Genomic DNA, 20,329 nt, shown 5'->3' on the forward strand with positions numbered 1-20,329 from the left:
AAAAGTTATCAAACAGGTTTCCACAGTGGCTGTACCATTTTACATTCCTGTTAGTGGTGCGGTAGAATTTCAGTTCTTTAGCATACTCCACAAGACTTGATGTCTTTAGTCTTTTGAGTTTTAGCCATTCTAATGGATATGTAATATTACGTCCTTGAGGTTTTTAATTTAAATTTCCTGACAGCAGGTAATGTTGAGCATCTTTTTATGTGTTCAAGCCCATTTGTATAGCTTTGGTGGGGGGATATCTCTTGCCCAATTTAAAAAATTGTATTATTTGCCCTTTAGTACAATTTAGTTGTAAGAATTATTTTCATATTGAAGATAAAAGTGCTTTGATATATGTACTGTAAATATTTCCTCCCATGGTATGACTATATATGTATATAATGCTGTATTTCAGAAAGTATGTAATTTTGCTAAAATCTGATGCATCTTTTTTTAATGAAAATTTCTTTGATCATCTCATGATTACAAGGTTTGTTGTGAAGTTTTAGTTCTTACATTCATTTCAAAATAATTTTACATGTGATACGAGGTAGAGGTGAAAGTTCTTTCTTTTCCACACTGAGGCCAGTTGTGCAAGCCAGATTTTTTGATAGTCTTTTGTCATTTAATTGCCTTTATGCCTTTATTGAACAACCACTCCTTGTATGTGTTTGTTTTTTTAAGATCCTATTCTGTTTCACTGATCTGACATCTCTCTTTTTACTAGTACTTCATTTTTTTTAATACTATAGTTTTATAAGAACCCAGGTGGTACATCTTCCTATTTTCTACTTGATTCAAGATTACTTTGGCTGTTTTTAGGTAGTTTACATTTTCGTGTAAATTTTAGAATCAGCTTGCCAGTTTCTGTTTTAAAAAAGGCTTTGATGTTATTTTGATTGAGATTGCATTGGATGTATGAATCAATTTAACAATTTGAATCTTCCAATCCATGAACTTGATAATAGTATCTCTCCATTTGGGGGAAAATAGGTATTCTTTAATTTCTTTGAGATATTGTAGTTTTCATTGTACAAGTTTTACACTTATTTTGTAAAATTTATCCCTTAAGTAGTTATTGTTTGAAGATTCTATTGTTAATAAAATTGTATTTTTAAATTTCATTCTCTAAATGTTCATTGATAGGATAGAAATACAGTCAGTTTTTATATGATGACCTTGTATTATACAAAGAATGCAAGGTTAACACTAGTAGCTTTCTGGTTAGTTCCTTAGGATTTTCCATGTGCACAATGTCATGTCATCTGCAAACAAAGACGGCTTTACCTCTTTCTGATTTATGTGTTTTATTTCTTTTTTTATGCTTTATTACACTTGCTTGAACCTCCAGTACAGTACTGGATAGAAATGATGAGAATAGACATATTTGCTTTCTTTCTCATGTTAAAGAAAAAATACTCAGTTGTTCACTGTTATGTGCAATGTAGGATTTTTTTGTTATTTAAACAAGCTGAGAATGTTCCCTTTTGTATCTAAGTTTATTAAGGTTTTTTACCATGAATGAACATTTAATTTTGTCAGATGCTATTTTTCTCTTGTGTATCTGTTGAGATGATCATAGGTTGTTATACTTTTTTTGTTCGTTTGGTAAATTACATTGATTTCAGACTTTGAACTGACTATGTTCCTAGGTTAAATCCTGCTTGAGTATTATGTACTACTGGATTCAATTTACTGTTAAAAACTGTCACCTTTGTGTTCATGAGGGACAGTGAACTGTAGTCTTCTTTCTTTGTAATACCTTTGTCTGGTTTTAATATCAGAGTAATACTGATTTAAAAAATTAGTTAGGAAATAGTTCCTCCTACTCTTTTTCTTTCTCTTAAAGAATTTATAAAGGATTGATCTTGATTGTTAAATGTTTGATAGAATTGACAGTGTAGCTATTTGGGACTAAATTTTTTTAATGGAAAGTTCATACAGTAAGTCTCCTTCATCTGAACCTTCAAGTAGCAAACTTTCAAAGATGCAAGCATGTGTTTGCATGTCCAGTTGTGTAAGTTAGTTTGGTGTCTGGTGTACCTTGTCATGTACAATCACTCCGCAAGTGATTGTGCTTTTGTTTACTGTGCAGTACTATATAGAGCACAGCAGTATGGTATCTTTATTTCAAGCCCAGGGTGTCCAGAATCAAGTGTAAAAGCAATGGTATAGAGCCGATTGTGTTTGTTGGGTCCTTAGCGCCGAGGAATTGATGCTTTTGAACTGTGGTGTTGGAGAAGACTCTTGAGAGTCCCTTGGACTGCAAGGAGATCCAACCAGTCCATTCTAAAGGAGATCAGTCCTGGGTGTTCTTTGGAAGGAATGATGCTAAAGCTGAAACTCCAATACTTTGGCCACCTCATGCAAAGAGTTGACTCATTTGAAAAGACTCTGATGCTGGGAAGGATTGGGGGCAGGAGGAGAAGGGGACGACAGAGGATGAGATGGTTGGATGGCATCACTGACTTAACGCACATGAGTTAGCGTGAACTCCGGGAGTTTGTGATGGACAGGGAGGCCTGGCATGCTGTGATTTGTGGGGTCGCAAAGAGTCGGACACGACTGAGAAACTGAACTGAACTGAACTAGGCTAACTTTGTTGGACTTAAGAACAAATTGGACTCACAGACATGCTCTCAGAATGAAACTTGTTTGAATGTTAGAGACTGACTGTACTGCTCACCGCACAACAGGCCAACGAATAGAGAGACGAGGTGTCAGGCCAAGGAACAGTGACTATTCGGGAAGCCAGCAGACTGAGAAGATGGTGGAGTAGTGTCCCAAAGAATCACCTCACTTGAGTTAGAACTCAGACTTCTTTTATACCAAAAAGGAGGGGTGGGAGCAGCTGATTGTTGTAAACTCTTGGTGCCAGAATCCTTTTTTCCTGCACCTGTTCATGTAGATCTGGTCACAGTGTTTTTATAAGCCTCCAACAAGACAGTTGTCATTTTATGTTCTGCAACTTTTTTCTCTATATGAATGGGAAAGTGTTATACCTTTCAAGGTCAGAGCCTCAAGAGTAGGCTTTCACATATATTTCAGGCTGTGGGCAACATACTTAGAGGTGCACAGCCAGCACGCCCACGCACAGGCACCAGAGTCAGAGTGTCAGAGCTGAAGGAACAGGTCTGATATGGAGTCAGGTGTGTTCTTCCCTGTTATGAAAGGACAGACAGACATAGGCCTATTCAGACTTTATATTTTATCATGCGTCACTAGTAATCTGTTGATCTCTAAATGTTTTGGTCATTTCATCTGGGTTATCAAATTTATTGGTAAAAATTTCAAATTATTTCAGAAGATTCTTTTTAATGTTCATAAGAACCTATAATTTTGACCTTTCTTTCATTTTTAATATTGCTTGTTTATTTCTTCTTAGTCATTCTTTTCTTTTATTTTTTTTAATGCTAGGTGGTTTATTTTATTTGTTCAAGGACTCATCTTGCAAGGATTAAAGCAAGCATGGGCTTTGATTCTGGGAGCCCAGATTCACAGACTTAGGAAGACAGAAGTGAACTGTGTTCCATGTTCACAGACGCAAACTAAAGGCTTGTGGTTAATCACACTGTAGTTTTAAGTTTCTACAGCCTTGCCTCCAGAAGTCACAGTTCCTTTAAGTTTTTCTGGATGCCTCAGAGGGTATCTGCACTATTCTTGAGTTGATCAACCTCTTTATCCTTCAGCTTCTGGTTAGTAAAACTGGTTAACCCCCGAGCATTCAGAATACATGGAAGGCTCAGGAAGACTTCATTCTCAATGCCATACATGCCCTTCACCATTGTTGACACTGGGTGATTCCTGGATAAATTTTTCAACATGGATTCAAGAAGATCAGCCACACTTAATTGAGTAGCCCAGTTGGTGTATTCTTTTAGCTTGATGACTTCATAGGCACTCTCAACTACCATCTTATGCACTTCCTTCCAGTTTTCACTATCATTGTCTATTCCCATTTCTGGATTCACTTCCTGGAGAGAAACGCCTGCCACATTCACTCCACTCCACACAGCCACGCTTGAGTTGCCATGTTCTCCCAAAATCCATCTGTGGCAGCTGCTGAGATGAATGCCAAGTTTTTCAGCCATCAGTTCAGTTCAGTCACTCAGTTGTGTCCAACTCATGGCAACCCCATGGACTGGGGCACACCAGACTTCCCTGTCCATCACCAACTCCTGGAGCTTACTCAAACTCATGGCCATCAAGTCGGTGATGCCATCCAACCATCTCATCCTCTGTCATCCGCTTCTCTTCCCGCCTTCTATCCTTCCCAGCATCAGGGTCTTTTCAAATGAGTCAGTTCTTCGCATCAGGTGGCCAAAGTATTGGAGTTTCAGCTTCAGCATCAGTCCTTCCAATGAATATTCAGGGCTGATTTCCTTTAGGATGGACTGATTGGATCTCCTTGTAGCCCAAGGGATTCTCAAGAGTCTTCTCCAACTCCACAGTTCAAAAGCATCAATTCTTTGGTGCTCAGCTTCCTTTATAGCCCCTCTCACATCCATACATGACTACTGGAAAAACCACAGCTTTGACTAGACAGACCTTTGTTGGCAAACTAATATCTCTGCTTTTTAGTATGCTGTCTAGGTTGGTCATAGCTTTTTTTCCAAGGAGGAAGCATCTTTTAATTTTCAGCCATAAAACAGCAAAATATAGCAGAATCCAGATTACATCCACTTGCAATCACACAGTGCTTGGGTAATCCACTTGGTTTCCAGGTAACAAATGTGAGAATGTCTGCTGGGTTGGAAACCACAATGATGATGCAGTTGGGATTGTACTTCACAATCTGAGCAGTAATGAGCTTGAAGACATTAATGTTCCTTTGCACCAAATTCAGGTGCCTCTCCCCCTCTTACTAGAGAACTCCTGCACTTACCACTACGATCTTGGAATTGGCAGTGACAGAGTAATCTTTGTCTGCCAAGATTTTTGGTGTCTGAAGGAATAAGCCCTTGTGCTGCAGGTCCATCATTTCTCCTTTGAGTTTATCTTCCAAAACATCCACAAGAGCAAACTCAGCAGTCAGAGACTTTCCCAGAATGCTGATGGTGCATGCCATACTGACTTGTCCAATAGCTTCTACAGTGATCTTATTGTTTGGAACCTTTCCCTCTTCTTCTGCAACTGGTGCAATCAGTTTTTCCATAAGAGTTGCCATTGTGCCCAGAGGAGAGAGAGTTCTCCAGACAGTGGTAAGGGCAGCACAAAGAAGACAAAGCAGCGTGCATCTCCTCTCTTCTTAGTCATTCTTAATAGAGATTTATCGATATTATTGATATTTTCAGGTAAGTAGTGTTTGGTTTCATTGATTTTTTTTCCCTCTGTTGTTTTCTATTTCATTGATCTCTCAATCTTATTTCTATTGTTTTTTTTTTCCACTTATTTTGAGTTAATTTGAATATTTTTTCCCCTAGCTTCCTAAGTTGGAGTCTTAAATAACTGACACAAATTCAATTTGTTGTTCTTCTATTACCTTTTAGTTAAAATTTTTTAAAAAAATTTTATGTGTGATTTCTTCTTTTACCTGTGGATTGTATAGCATTAAATTGTATAATTAGCATGGACTTAGGATTCTTTTGCCCTCTCTCCTTCCCTCCTTTTGGAATGTTATTGATTTCTAATTTAGTTCTGTTGTGATCAAAGAGTACCCAGTGAGTTTTCAATCTGTTGAGATCTGAGACTTGGATCTTGTCTCAGCATGTGATTTATCTTGTGAATGTTCCGTGTACACTTGTAATGAACTTGTATTTTGCAGTTATTAGGTGTACTGTTTTATAATTGTCAGTTCCTTTGGGATAGTTGATATTACCATTCAGATCTTCTCTGCCATGTTTATTTATTTTTGACTGTGCTGGGTCTTTTTTGCTGCATGCCGACTTTTCTCTAGTTGCACAGAGTGGGTGCTGCTTTCTAGTTGTGGTATGTGGGCTTCTCATTGCGGTGACTTCTTTTGTTGTGGAGCAAGGCCCTAGAACATGGTGAGCTTGCTTTGCAGCTTGTGGGATCTTCCCGGACCAGGGATCAAACTCCTTTTGCCTGGATTGGCAGGTGGATTCTTAACCACCAGGGAAGTCCATTCTTTTATCTAGTTGTGTTGTCAGTTACTGACAGATGTATTAAAGTCTTTCACTGTGATTGTGAATTTGGTTATTTCTCCTTCTGTCTCTGTTAGTTTTGCTTCACGTGTGGGAATTGTATCACTAGGTGCATGAATATTTCTAATACTGATCTTGCTCCATATATTAAGCCTGTTCCCCTTTTGGTACAATCCTTTTTGTGCCTAGTGATACCCTTTGTCCTAAATTCAGTTTTGTCCGAAATTCATACATTACTCTAGCTTTCTTATGCCTCTTGTCTGCATGTGGTGTGTCTTCTTCCAGCTTCTTACTTTGAATCCTTTTGTTTGTTTAAAGTACCTCTTCTGTGTACTTTAGCTTTCTAGTTGTTTGTTTCTTGCCTTTTTATCCCATCTGGCAAGCTCTACCTTTTGTTTGGAGTGTTTAGTCCATTTTAACAGTGCAGATGATTCTCAGGTCGTATGAAACTTGAGCCACTTACTTTTTTAATAGCAGAACTAGTGTCATTGGAGAATCACAAGTAGTTAATATATTATTACTTTTATGGCCACACAATGTTACTTTTGATTCAGCGGTAAACTTGCAAAATAGGCACACAGTTCTTTGTTTGCTCATTACCATTAATATGTATTTCTTATCTTTTCTTACATAAAAAAGTTTTGTACTGATATAAAGGAAGAATACATAATAAACATGTTGGCCTCTCTTACTACAAGAGGGTATTCTTAGTAACTATGGGCATACTTCTTAATGTATGTCAGCAAAAATACATTTTTGTTGTTGTTCAGTCACTCAGTTGTGTCCTACTCTTTGCCACCCCCATGGACTGCAATGTGCCAGGCTGCCCTGTCCATCACCAACTCCTGAAGTTTATTCAAACTCATGTCCTTTGAGTCTGTGATGCCATCCAACCATCTCATCCTCCATCACCCTCTTCTCTTGCCTTTAATCTTTCCCAGCATCAGTCTTTTCCAGTGAGTCAACTCTTCACATCAGGTGAGTCAAAGTATTGGAGTTTCAGCTTTAGCATCAGTCCTTCCAGTGAGTATTTCAGGGTTGATTTCCTTTAGGATTGACTGGTTTGATCTTGCAGTCCAAAGGACTCTCTTAATAGTCTTCTCCAGCACCACAGTTCAAAGGCATCAGTTCTTCATTGCTCATAATATGTTTTATTATTTTATTTTAAATTGTGAATGCCTGAAAATGCAGAATTGTTTTATTTATAAACTTAAATAGCATGTTAACTAATATGTTAAAATATGACAAAGCAATGATGCTCTCTCTGAAAGATGGAGATAGAACTGTTTCTATGTGTTTCTCCTTAAGGAGTTTTCTTGTAATTAAAATATTATTTTAATTATGTTTTTATTTTGGCTGTGCATGTCTTGCTTGCTGCACAGTCTTTTCTCTAGTTGTGGTGAGCAGGGGCTACTCTGTAGTCATGGTGTATGCCTTCTCATTGTTGTAGCTTCTCTGTTGCAGAGTATGGGCTCTGCACCAGTGGCTAACTAGTTGTGGTGCACAGTCTTAGTTGCTCCACGGCATGTGGGATCTTCCAGGAATAGGGATCAAACCTGTGTCTGTTACATTGGCAGGTGGATTCTTTACCCCTGAGCCACCAGGGAAACCTTATATGCAGTTTTATTTAGGCTTATCTGTACACATTTAGCTTATATATAACTCTTTTTTTTTTTTTTTAAATTTTTACTTTATTTTACTTTACAATACTGTATTGGTTTTGCCATACATTGACATGAATCCACCACGGGTTAATTGCTATGTAACGTATAAATGGCCTATAGTATTCTAATGAGAGTAATTCAGCCATCTTTAAATGCTTACATTTATTTGATCTCTTATTAATACAGAATAGACCTTTATATTTACGCTTGGAAGCTACAGCAGAGCCCCATAGTTTGAGAGTAAGTTTTCCTGGAAGATAGCATTCTGACTTATTTTTATTAAATTGATATTGGATTTTATTCTTTGAGCTCAGATATCTTTCCCATTTCCTAATAAAATTCATATTCAGTTTCTTTCTCAGAAACTTATTTGCATGCTTATGTTTACTTTCACTAACACTAAACATATAGATGTTCACTATGTATAAGTAAAATTTATAATCATGCACCAAAGATTTCACCTTTGCCTGGACAGTTTTATTCCCTGAAATATGGACGGCTGTTAGACATTTGGATTAAGCTTTTTACATATTCATGAGAGTATGTATGTGTTTGTTTACTTATTTATGCACACCCACATCTCCTTCAACAGAGGATTAAAGGCTTCCAATCGCTTAATAGTTAGTTTTTATCTCTGATCTATAAATATCACTATTTGTTAACCGTGAGTATTAATCATTTTTGTTTTCTGAGCTATATAACCCAATGCCTGGTACATGGTAGAGATAGACACTAAATATTTGTTGAATGATGGAATAAGTAAATCAGGTTCAAGTCCAAATCACATTTGATCACCCAGAACTTGGTGTTGTAAAGTTGGCACAGCAGAGTAAGCCTACACTCAGAATTATTTTCATGTTCCTCTCTTTCATTCTAAAAAGTTTAAGTCTTTAGAACTTCTCTCAGAGATTTTCTGTTTGTTCTTTATAAATGGACTTCGCTGAAGCACTTGGCCCTGAATTTGCTTTGCAGTGCTCCAGGCTTAAATGGACAGCTCCCAAATAATGCTTTGCCAAAAGGCCCTTTTATTATCATTTGTCTGGTGGCTCAGACGGTCAAGAATCTGCCTGCAGTGTGGGAGACCTGTGTTCTACCCCTGCGTTGGGCAGATCTCCTGGAAAAGAGAATGGCTATCCACTCCAGTATTCTTTCTTGGAGAATCCCCATAGATAGAGGGGCCTGGTAGGCTACAGTCCATGAGGTTGCAGAGAGTCTAAAAAACATGATTGAGTGACTAAGCACACAAATTATATGATCAGGATTCTCCTAAATTGATTCCACATTCACACCCTTTTCTTAATTCTCCTCTTTTTATTATTCTCCGTTCGGATTAGTCACCATTACTTGGTTGGAGGGTGGTAGTTTTGTTCTGTCAGGATTTTGGATGAAAAGAGTATTAGTTGATATGCTACATGCTTTCTTTTTATGGAAATCCAATAATTTTATCTGATTATTTCCAATAATTTTTAAGAACACCTTATGTGTATCAGTTTTGACAAGCACCTTTGCTAGTGTTTTATTTATGTCATAGCAGGATATTGGAATCTTCCTCATATTGTTAATGATAGTAGAAATAAAGATGCAGAAAAAGACCATGTAGTTGAAGTTTTCTCATATAAGTAAGACCTTTTCAACTGATTATCATCATTTGTTGTTCATTCACTATGTCGTGTCTGACTCTGTGACCCCATGGACTACAGCATGCCCGGCTTCCCTGTACTCCTCTATCTCCTGGAGTTTGCTTGAATTCATGTCCACTGAGTTGTGATATTAGCTAACCATCTCATCCTCTGTCCATGGTGTAGTTTTTATATACGGGTATGTGTATAACCATTTTTGTTCATAACCATTTCATTTCTCCTGTGGTCAGCTCTGTCTGCATGTCTTTTAAAATGTGGCACATACACTAAAGCAATACTTGGCCAGATTTGATCAGCATGTGGTGACAAGAAGTTATCTTCAGTTACCCTGAAAGCTTGCCTCGGTGCAGTAAGCTTTTATGAAAGTGTACGCATCACATGCTCTTTTTCCCCTTGTGTTTTGTCTTTGTCTTATTTCATTTTTCTGTGGGTAAATGCCTTTGCTAAGCCATTCTCTCCCCTGCTCAGCTTTTTGACTGAATTTTCAACCAGACATCAAACCTTAAGTTTATCACTGTTACTCTCATTTTACTAGGTATCAGCTATTGGTCAGCTGCCTGATGTCATTAATAACAACAATATTAATAAGCTGTAATAAAATTAGAATGTACTTGTTGGTTGAGTGCTTATATGTTAGGTGAAATTTTAAGTGTTTCTTATGAATGATTTCATTTGATCTGTATAACAATTCTGTGAGAGAAGTGTGGTTAGCACCTGCAGTTTATTAAGCACACTCTGCCATATACACGTTTTAAACTTTATGTGTCGGACTATGAGGACAGTCCAGCTGGAGCCCAGCACCTCATCGCAGTCCTCTTGAGAATCTGCACTTTGGGAGACTCACTGTTTAGCCAATTGGAAACCCTTCCTGCTGTCACCTGACTGTCTCCCCTGCATGTCTCCCTCTGTCCTCCCAGGGTCTCAGCAAACAAAAGCTTTTACTTTGGTTTGGCCAAAGTTAGAAAGTTCCTTTGCTAATTTAAAAAAATTTCTGTCTCATAAGATTTTCTTTTCCGTGCTAAATACTGATAAAATGTTTTGAGGCTTCCGTGGTGGTTTGAAAAATGTCTGCTATAACATCAGTCAATTGGAATTTTAGCACCTGTGAACCTATATGAAGCATTAATATCAATATGGTAAGTATTTAGCAAGTCAGATAAAAGCCCTTAGCCCTTTTACATTGAAGAAGAGGCTTTAATACAATCATTCATTCATTTATTTATTCAGCAATACATGTGATGAAGTCCCTGCTCTTTGCAAAGCCCTTATGGGAGAGCATTTGATGAGTGTTGAAATCTAAGTAAGCGTTTAATCTTAGAACAAATAGGCCCATGAGTTTTAAAAGGCCTCATATATTAACATAACTTCTGAAATGTAGAATATTAAGATTTATAGTGTTTGTACTAGTATGTGTGTTTCTTAATACTAGTTTGAAATATATTTCAGAATAACTTTTTTTTTCGCCACAGCTCTCCTAGATAAATTTTTTTACCCCAAAGTTTGAAGGTCAGTGTAGTAGTTTCCTGTGGCTGCTCTGGCAAATTGTGTACTGTAAACTTGGGAACTTAAAGCAACAGATTTCTTACAGTTCTGGAGCCCAGAAGTTCAAAATCAGGGTATCATTTGGGCCATGCTTCCCTCTAGCACCTCGGGGAGAATCACTCTGTGCCTCCTGCAGCACCGAGCAGCTTCAAGCTCTGTGGGGCTAGTGGTCACTCTTTCTCTGCTTGCCTTCACTTCGCCGTCTTCTCTGTGTATCTAGGTCTTCTCTGTCCTGTGTTTTTCCACGTCCCCTCTTTTTGTAAGGATGCTGGTCATTGGATATTGGGCCCACCTGAATAACCTAGAATTGTCTTCTCATCTTAAAATCCTTAACTTCATCACAGTCATGTCTGTAAAGACCTTTTTCTCAAATAAGGTTGCAGTCGCATGTTGCCAGGGTTTGATGTGGAGGTGTTCTGGTGGTTGTTTTTCAGCCCCCAACAGCTGGGTTTTACTGTTGTATACAGTGTTACTAAAATAAACGATAGTACTTATTTTTAATTTTCTGTAATAGTTTATTTCCTTCCCCTTTCTATCAGTTATAATTTACTTAGATTTAAGTGTGAACATTATCATCTTGAGAATGTAAAAATATTCTAGTAGTGACTGTGATATTTCTGTAAAATTCTAGGACATTTGATTTATAAAATACTGTCATATTTGTATTAGCATAATGTACCATGTATTTGGCTTTCTTTGTACAAAGAATATATTTATTTAGATGAGAGAATTATCATCTATGGTTATAGATTATCATAGATTATCTGTAGAATCTATAGATAACCATAGATTATCATCTATGGCTAACCATGTTAACTGACTTATCCTGACCTGTCAGGTTGCTGAGTATTTCTTCCGTGGCTCTACCCTAGATGGTTCCAGCCTGCCCCTCAGGGGCTGTTGGGGGCAAGGTCTTGTGCTGCTGGTAGATCTGGTCTCGGGTGGCCTGGGGTCAGCCCTGGCTACCTTTGAAGCTGTTCCTTTCTAAAGTCTCTGCTGTCTCTTCCATCTCCTGTCCTTCAGCTCTGCCCTGGCCAGCTCTCTTCTCTATAGCCAGTCACTCTCAGAGCTTCTTACATCACCACACCACCTGCTCAACCTTGCCTGTCTTGCCGCCCTGCCTTTGGTTAGCTTCCTCCTTGACCATAGAATGGGTTGGGTGTGCATTCCAGTGTGTGTGTGTGTGTGTGTGTGTGTGTGTACGCACACGTACTCAGTCATGTTCGACTTTTTCAGCTCCCTGGATTGTAGCTCTGCCAGGCTCCCCTTTCCATGGGATTTCCCAGGTAAGACTACTGGAATGAGTTGCCGTTCCTTTCTGCAGGAGATCTTCCTGACCCAGGGATCAAACCTTGGTCTTGGTCTCCTGCATTGTTGTTGCTGCTAAGTCGCTTCAGTCATGTCCAACTCTGTGCGACCCCAGAGACAGCAGCCCACCAGGCTCCCCCGTCCCTGGGATTCTCCAGGCAAAAGAACACTGGAGTGGGTTGCCATTTCCTTCTCCGATGCATGAAAGTGAAAAGTGAAAGTGAAGTCGCTCAGTAGTGTCCGATCGTCAGCCACCCCATGGACTGCAGCCTTCCAGGCTCCTCCGTCCATGGGATTTTCCAGGCAGGAGTAGTGGAGTGGGGTGCCATTGCCTTCTTCGCGTGCATTGTTGGGTGGGTTCTTTACCACTGCGCCACCTGGGAAGCCAGAAGTGTTCCAGCCTACTCCAGTACTTTGGAATACTAGTTCTTCAAGGATTTGGGGGAAGGATGGCTCTAAGTTTTTCTCCCCTTTCCACTCCTTACCCCAACCATTTCACTAGCGAGATACACGTTTTCTTGTGTTCTCCAGTCTAACTTCACTTGATGCCTCTGAGTTACCATGCTGGCCGCCATCACACAGAATCTTTTGGGACTGTTGGCGAGTTTGAGGTCTTTGGTTTGTATCGTATTTGCCAAGTTTGGTAGTCTTCCACAGTCAGGCTCTTCTGCTGCTGCTGTGTTTTGAAATCGTACAGTTTTTTTCCTTTGTTCTTTCAGACCTGTTAGACTGAGAAATCCAGAATGGTGAGGAGGCTAAGCCTCTCAGGCTCAGGGTGAGGCTTCTTGGTTCTGCAGGGCTGCAGCTGGAGGCACTACTGGGGTTGCCCAAAGCCTCGTTGCTTATTTCTTAGTCACTCACTTTGTTCTTGGCTGAGGTTTCTAGATAAAAGAGCAGCCACTCAGAAGCCTTCCCACCTCTGTAGTCTTGCATGCTTTGCTGTGTGCCTCTTTGATTTTCTTTGTTCCGTTAATTTTATCATTGCAGCCAGAAAGAATAATGCACTATTGTTTACACAGCCTTAAAATTACTTGTCAAAAATCATCAAGGTTAAGGTTACTGAGCCCTGTGGATGGGAAGCAGTCATTTCTACACTTAAATTCTTCTGAGTAGGAATTCAAGCACTTTTTGTAAATGGTTTCTCTTAATACTGATGCCGTTGATCTTGAGGTTGTTTTTGTTTATTTATTTTAAAGAAATTTAATTGTTTGTAGGACTCTGTGGCTAACCTTTCACGTGTACTTCCTAGTTGACTTGAGCATTTAGGAATGGGTTCACTAATGTCTGCATAAGGGAATAGAGCTGTTTCTCTGTCACCCTCTAGGTTAGAGCTTCCCTTGCCATTTTTCTGTTTGCAAGGCTGTGAAGATTCTAGGAGTAAGTGAAAAAATTTCCACTGTGGCCCTGAATAGTTTCTGCCTGCGATCTGAGATAGGTCTTTCTAAGTTGACAAATGATGACGATTCCTGACTCTGCGAGGAGTTTTCCTCTCTGTGGCTGGAGTTACACTCCTCATTCTGTATCATTAATCTGGGTCTTCTTATCAGTGGATTTGTGTGCTGAGTTCTGAGGAGCTGGCCTCCCTTTCCATGCACTGGACTGGTAGCTTTGATCTGCCACAGCCCAGCATCCTTTATGTCCTGGATTAGAGCTTACACAGAAAGCAGGAGGAAAGGTTTTGTTTCTGGGAAGCGAGGTTATATACTATGAGCTCTGTAGATAATTATGCATAATGTCATTTAAAGACCCGTGGCATGAACTAGTCCAGCTTTTGCAGAGACCTGAAAGTTAAGACATTAACCTTAAATCTCTAAGGTGTAAGTGAAGCATCTGCAATAGCTGGTCAGTGTTTGTCCTGGGCAGTTTGGCGTACTTCAGTGGCTATATTGTTTGTTTACTTTTCTAAATGAGTTTATTAATATTTCCATTTATTTATTTATTTTTCTATAGAATATCCTTTAGAATTTTACCTTTCAAAAACATCTGTGGAACTTTCCAGATGGTCCAGTGGTAAACAATGCGCCTGCCAGTGCAGGGGACACAAGTTCGATCCCTGGTTGGGGAAGATCCCACATGCCGCAGGGCAGCTAAGCCTGTGTGCCACAATCACGGAAGCCCACACGCTAAGTCCCCTTGTGGAGACAAGAGAAACCACTGCAATAAGAATCCTGAGTGCTGCAACTAGAGAAAGTCTGCATGCAGCAACAAAGACCCAGCCTAGCCAAAAATAAATAAAAATTAAAAACAAAATCTATAAAGAGAAAGAAGATTAAAAACTGAGGGGTTCTGAAAAACAACCCAGTTCAGCCCCTCTGTTACAGAGGAAGAGTCCAGGGGCCACACTGCTGCTCAGAGCAGGGTCCTCCAGGCCCCTCTGCCCAGCCTGCTACTTCCTCCCAGGACAGCCTGGCACCTCACTCCTGAGAGCTCCCCAGGTCATCAGGTTCTCCGTTGTTTCCCTTCTCATCCCCATCTTCCGTCCTGTCTTTTCTGCGCTATAGGATAAGCTCACCCCTATGGTGCTCTAAGGCATACTCACTCTCCTAGCGCCAGAGCACTTTCCCGTGACACTCGTCGCGTCCCATCCCTTCTCAGTCAGCTTTCCTTAATGGAACATTTCCTCTTTCCGGAGTCAGGCTCAGTGACGACCACATATCTTATTTCATCCTAAACAGGCATGAATTCTATGTTCTTCCTTTCTGCAGCTGAGATTCTATGTTCTTCCTTTCTACAGCTAAGAAAACTGAGGTTTAGAAAAATAATTCGCTTCTTATCACACAGCTAGTGGCAGGACAAGTGTTTGAACCTAAGCCAGAGCCAGGAGCTTTCTCTCATTTAGATCTCACCTCTGTGGGACCCCGAAACCTGCATCTTTGGTGCCAGCATCTTCTCAGGTTCTCCTGTCCAGGTGTTTATGTTTGTAAAGACAATGTCAGATTAGATGCTAAAAACAGACAAATGGTCAGAAATGGCTAAGACTTGGTTTGTTCTATATTTTAAAATAAGGTACTGGCCTCAGCTGATAAGCCAGGATTTGGTGTTTGCTTTCTAATCACCTGTGGTTGAGCTCCCTGCTCTGTGGGTTTAGAATATCTTCAAAAGCACTGTAGCCAGGAGATTGTGACCTGTTTCCTACACATATGTGAGAGCTGTGAATGAGAAATGATACAGTGTTGTACTAGCCATGGGAAATTGTTATAAGTGAATTATTGCCTAGACATAATAACTGCCTTTTATTACCTCCTCCTAGAATAGTGTTTTTAATTTGACTGTTGCTCTTTATTAAGTATAGGCATGCTCAGTCCCTCAGTGGTGTCCAGCTCTTTGTGACCCCATGGACTGTAGCCCGCCAGGCTTCTCTGTCCATGGGATTTTCCTGGCAAGAATACTGGAGTGGGTTGCCATTTCCTCCTCCAGGGGATCTTCCCAACCCAGGGATCGAACCCGTGGCTCCTGCATGGCTGGCAAATTCTTTACTGCTGAGCCACCAGGGAAGCCCTAAGTATAGGCAAAGTTAATCATATTATGTATACTGTTGATCTTTAAAGTCTACTTTGTGGAATCATCTTGCTTTTTCAACAGAACAAATAGCACCCTAGTCACTGACACTCTTCTGTTTTTATTATACATTTATTTCATTTTGTTTATATGTGTGTGTTTTCTCTACTCTGAGCTACTCCTGACTAGCCACCCCAATGTAAGAAAAGACCTTGTGCTTGCCCCAGCCCTGCAGCTGAAGGAGTCCCTGAGCTCAATGTTCCCAGCAGATCGCCAATCTTGACATGCTCCAGTAGAGGTGTCGGGGGCAGGGACTGAGTCTTAGGGGTCCTGGACACTGGGCTAATGTGGAATCCTTGCTCTGCTGCTTTGTATGGAGGTGGCCCCAAGCACAAGTTTGAACCTCTTGGTTTTGTTTCCTCATATGTAGCACTCTTGCCTCAAAAGAGTGGTGTGAAATGATGAAGTTATATACTGAGTAAGTTCTTAGCATCTCTGGAGAAGGGAATGGCAACCCACTCCATTATTCTTGCCTGGACAGAGGAGCCTGGCAGCCTACAGTCCATGGGGTCTCAAAGAGTTGAGCACGAATGAGGAACTGAGCCCACACGCAGATGTACAAGTTCCTAGCACAGGCAACACTCAAGAAATGTTGGTTCTCCTCTCTCTCTTCTCCTTTGTGACCTCAGGAGCCGACATAATTTCTAGAACGTTGTACTTATTCAGAATGTGTTAGAGGGGAAGAGTTATTCCAGCGAACATGTGTTTCTTTCTAAAAATTAACTGAATCTTTCCTTCAGCCCTTACTCTCAGCAGTTAAATTCTGTGTCTTTACCTTTATCTCTCAAATGTGTGCCTATAAGAGTATTTAGAGAAATTTATCCTCTCCAGTGCTTAAGTAGCATTATTAGGAGTGACAGTGGCCAAACAAAAATAAGCATCGTGCTTTCAGTCTTAACTCTAGTTTTTGAATGTATGTGTGTATCATGTTCTGCGCTTTGTACTAGGTCACTGGGCTTTATTTTCTTGGGCTCTGGAATCACTGTGGATGGTGACTGCAGCCATGAAATTAAAAGATGCTTGCTCTTAGGAAGTAAAACTATGACCAATCTAGACAGCATATTAAAAAGCAGAGGCATTGTTTTGCCATCAAAGGTTCATCTAGTCAAAGCTATGGTTTTTCCAGTAGTCATGTATGGATGTGAGAGTTGGACCATAAAGAAAGCTGAGCACCAAAGAATTGACGCTTTTGAACTGTGTTGATGGAGAAGACTCTTGAGAGTCCCTTGGACTGCAAGGAGAGCAAACCAGTCAATCCTAAAGGAAATCAATCCTGAATGTTCATTGGAAGGACTGATACTGAAGCTCCAATACTTTGGCTACCTGATCCAAAGAACTGACTCATTAGAAAAAACCCTGATGCTGGGAAAGATTGAAGGTGGGAGGAGAAGGGGAAGACAGAGTGTGAGATGGTTGGATGTCATCACCAATTCAATGGACATGAGTTTGAGCAAGCTCCAGGAGTTGGTGATGGACAGGGAAGCCTGGAGTCCTGCAGTCCATGTAGTCGCAGAGAGTCAGACATGACTGAGCGACTGGACTGAACTGAACGAGGTCATTGGTGATAGAGGAATGAATGAAAATATATAGGCATTTGTGAATTATATATTATAAGAGGACGTTTTCAATTGTCAGATTTCAGACAGCTTTCTCATGTCAGTGAGGAATAATTCAAATGATTAAAACTACATGAGGAATTTTAAGATCGTTTCCAGATTCCACATTTTTTTCCCCTTTCTAAGTTATTTTGGCAATTTCTTATAAATAAACAGCGTATTTTGCAGAGCAAAAGACATTGAAACCTAATATTATCCCTAATGGACTGCAATTAATTAATATTTAGCATGAATGCAGTCTAACCTCAGATAGGCTTTTTCTGCAGTTATTATAATGGCTGTAATTGCAGAAGAATACTTTGGCTTAGCAGTAGCTGCCAGCTGCAGTGCCATTTGATCTAAAAAGGTCACAGTAAAAGGGACATTTAAATTAAGTTATAAATTACAATTGAAGAACAATATTTTGATGTGTGAGACCAGGGATGACAGAGCAGGAGATGTAATTCATGGGTTCATTATAGAACAGAGGTGCCTGACAGCTGAGCCGTGCCAAGGGGAGAATTTATTTGCAGCATCACGCAGACAGAAAATGGCAGCTCAGATGAGAAGCTGGAGTAGAAACTCGAAACCTTGTGGTAATACGCAGAGTTTATGCTAATCAGACTGCCCCAGATCCAGCGATGTTTAATGATTGCTGTAATATAAATGAGATGTTTGGACATGTGCACATTTTCAGTCTTATTTAAATTAAGACCTCATCCTTGCTCTATAAAATAACACAGTTTATAACCAGGCATTAAGGTTGATTCTCTCACCTCCCTGTCCAATGTACAGATTTGCTGAAATTTCGGAATTGTTTAGGCAGGAGAGTTAAAGCTTGAAACAAGAATTCTGTCCATGGCAGCTTTGAGGAAGGATATAATTTAGTGTTTATAGCGATCCATGAGAAGTTCAATCATGAGTTAATTAAACAGTAGGCAGTCATTAAGTATTATTTATTCTTTCGAGAAGCTTGCCAGTAAAGCACTTATATATATTAAATTATAGAAAGTAATAAGCAGGGAATGATTTGTCAGGCTGAGTGAGAGGAGCAGGTTTAACTTGGGCAATTACGCAGAAATGTGTTTTTCTTCTTGTGGCCTGACCCTTCCTTCCTACTAATCACAGAGAGATCAGGGGCTGTCACAGGACACTCGAGGCTGTGTAGTCCCCAGCACCGTGTGCACCTTGAACCAGCAAGTGTTTAAGAATCTTTCGTAATAGCCGGCCCCTGAACTATTACTCCCCACGATGGTACTGCTGGACAGTTTACAGCCGTTTGGCCTTTCAGGGTATCTTGTCACATGGCGTCTCATTTATTGCTTTTCATGGTCCTTTGACACAGTGAAGGGCTGATGATGTTAGTCCCACTTGACAGAGATGAGAACCTCAACTCAGCCAGTTTGTAATGAAGCTTTAAGGCATCTGTCTCCCTGCTCAGACTTGATGCCGTGCTCACACTTATGAGGCTGCAGAGGCCTTGACTGTGGGAGCAGTTGTGTAGGCGGGCTGCTGAGCACCTGAAATCTTTGAGTTGTTCAGAGCATTTTATGCAGCAGCCAGCTGTGTCCAGTTACAGAGGGTGCCATGTCCCTGGTGTTGTCATTCTGTGTTGCCATTCAGTTTGTTAAGCAGAGCCAAACTAGGGGTTCACTACTGGAAGCTGCTATTGTTTTTAGCACCGTCACATGCCCAGTCCACTCTGCTAGTGTGCTTGGGCCATCTTAGTCATCTTTGGTGGCACTTATGTGACATTTAGAGTTGCTCAGGAGCTCTTGTTGAATGAATGGAAGGACAACAGAGAATGTGATGACAGCAGCCTCCCTGTGGAGCTGGGGTGTCCCTTGGGTCTCAGGGCAGCAGAAGGCATGGCCAAGGAGAGTGGACAGCTGGTTGGGGAAGAGCCACCTGGACTCTCTGACAGTGAACAAACCAGAATTGAAGGGAAGAGCTGAAGCTGAGCAATCTGTGGAGCAAATTCTGGGAACCAGCTGACAGACTACTGGGAAACTGCAAAGCAAAGAGAATTCCACGATGGGGTGACTTAGAGGCTAGTGCATTGGTGAAAAACCACCATTTTGTTATCAGATCTCCCAGATACTGACCTGTGGTTTAGGGGAAGATGACTTTTATCGCTGCTTGTGCCTAAGTGAAGACCTGCAGTTCAGTGATGTGGAAGCGGCAGATTTACAAGTGCATGCTTCCCTGATCATCTAATTAAAACTCACACACGCATACAGACATGTGCACACGCACACCCTGTTTTTGTGGAATGACTTCCTGCTCTACTGGCTGGCGGGTCATGGTGACAGCGTCAAATCTGGGTTCTTCTCTCTACGGAGCTTGTGGAGATTAGAAGCTGACTGGATAAGAATGCTCTGTCCTGGTGCCTACTTTTTGCACTGATGTTGACCCAGTAGCTCCAAGATGGTACATTTCTCTGTACATTAAAATTGCTTTAATCCCAGATTTTCCCGGTATGTCTTGGCTGCAGATGGCCAGAAAGGTCTCCTTACCTTGCTTTAATTGCTCTTCAGAGACTACAGAGTGAAGCTGTTTGAGTGTCTTCATTACGGTTTCCTTGAGCAGTCTTCTCTAGGGTAATGATAGAAAATCTTATTCACAGTGAAGAACCTTTTACCTTAGCCATATTGGGCACTGAATTTACCATACTGGTGTACCTGTGTGGTCGTGATCAGGTTTTTCAAATTTGGAACCCACCTATTTTTCACAGGTTGAGATTGTTGCAATTCTTCAGAGCTTGACACAGTATTAGAGGGGAATATTTTCAATGACAATCTTTAAAGATTTGAGATAGCCAGTATTTTGGTAAACTTACAAACTCTTTAATTTACATGAGGCATACAGTTGAAATAACTAGTTAAGCTCTAGCTCAAGCATTATTTTGCCTCCAGTCTGAAGAAAAACAA

General features: G+C 40.4%; 2 protein-coding genes across 4 annotated transcripts in view; one reads left to right on the forward strand and one right to left on the reverse strand.

Moving 5' to 3' along the window:
* The window catches only part of RERE (arginine-glutamic acid dipeptide repeats), a 416,860-nt gene that overhangs the window by 299,034 nt on the left and 97,497 nt on the right, over nucleotides 1–20,329 (forward strand). The window lies entirely within an intron of this gene.
* LOC128061542 (L-lactate dehydrogenase B chain-like) lies at nucleotides 3,627–5,155 on the reverse strand. Its single transcript, XM_052653911.1, is given in 2 exon segments — nucleotides 3,627–4,088; nucleotides 4,643–5,155. Coding segments are annotated over 2 exon segments (975 nt in total).

Source organism: Budorcas taxicolor, chromosome 16, assembly GCF_023091745.1.
Source record: "Budorcas taxicolor isolate Tak-1 chromosome 16, Takin1.1, whole genome shotgun sequence".
Taxonomy (NCBI): domain Eukaryota; kingdom Metazoa; phylum Chordata; class Mammalia; order Artiodactyla; family Bovidae; genus Budorcas; species Budorcas taxicolor.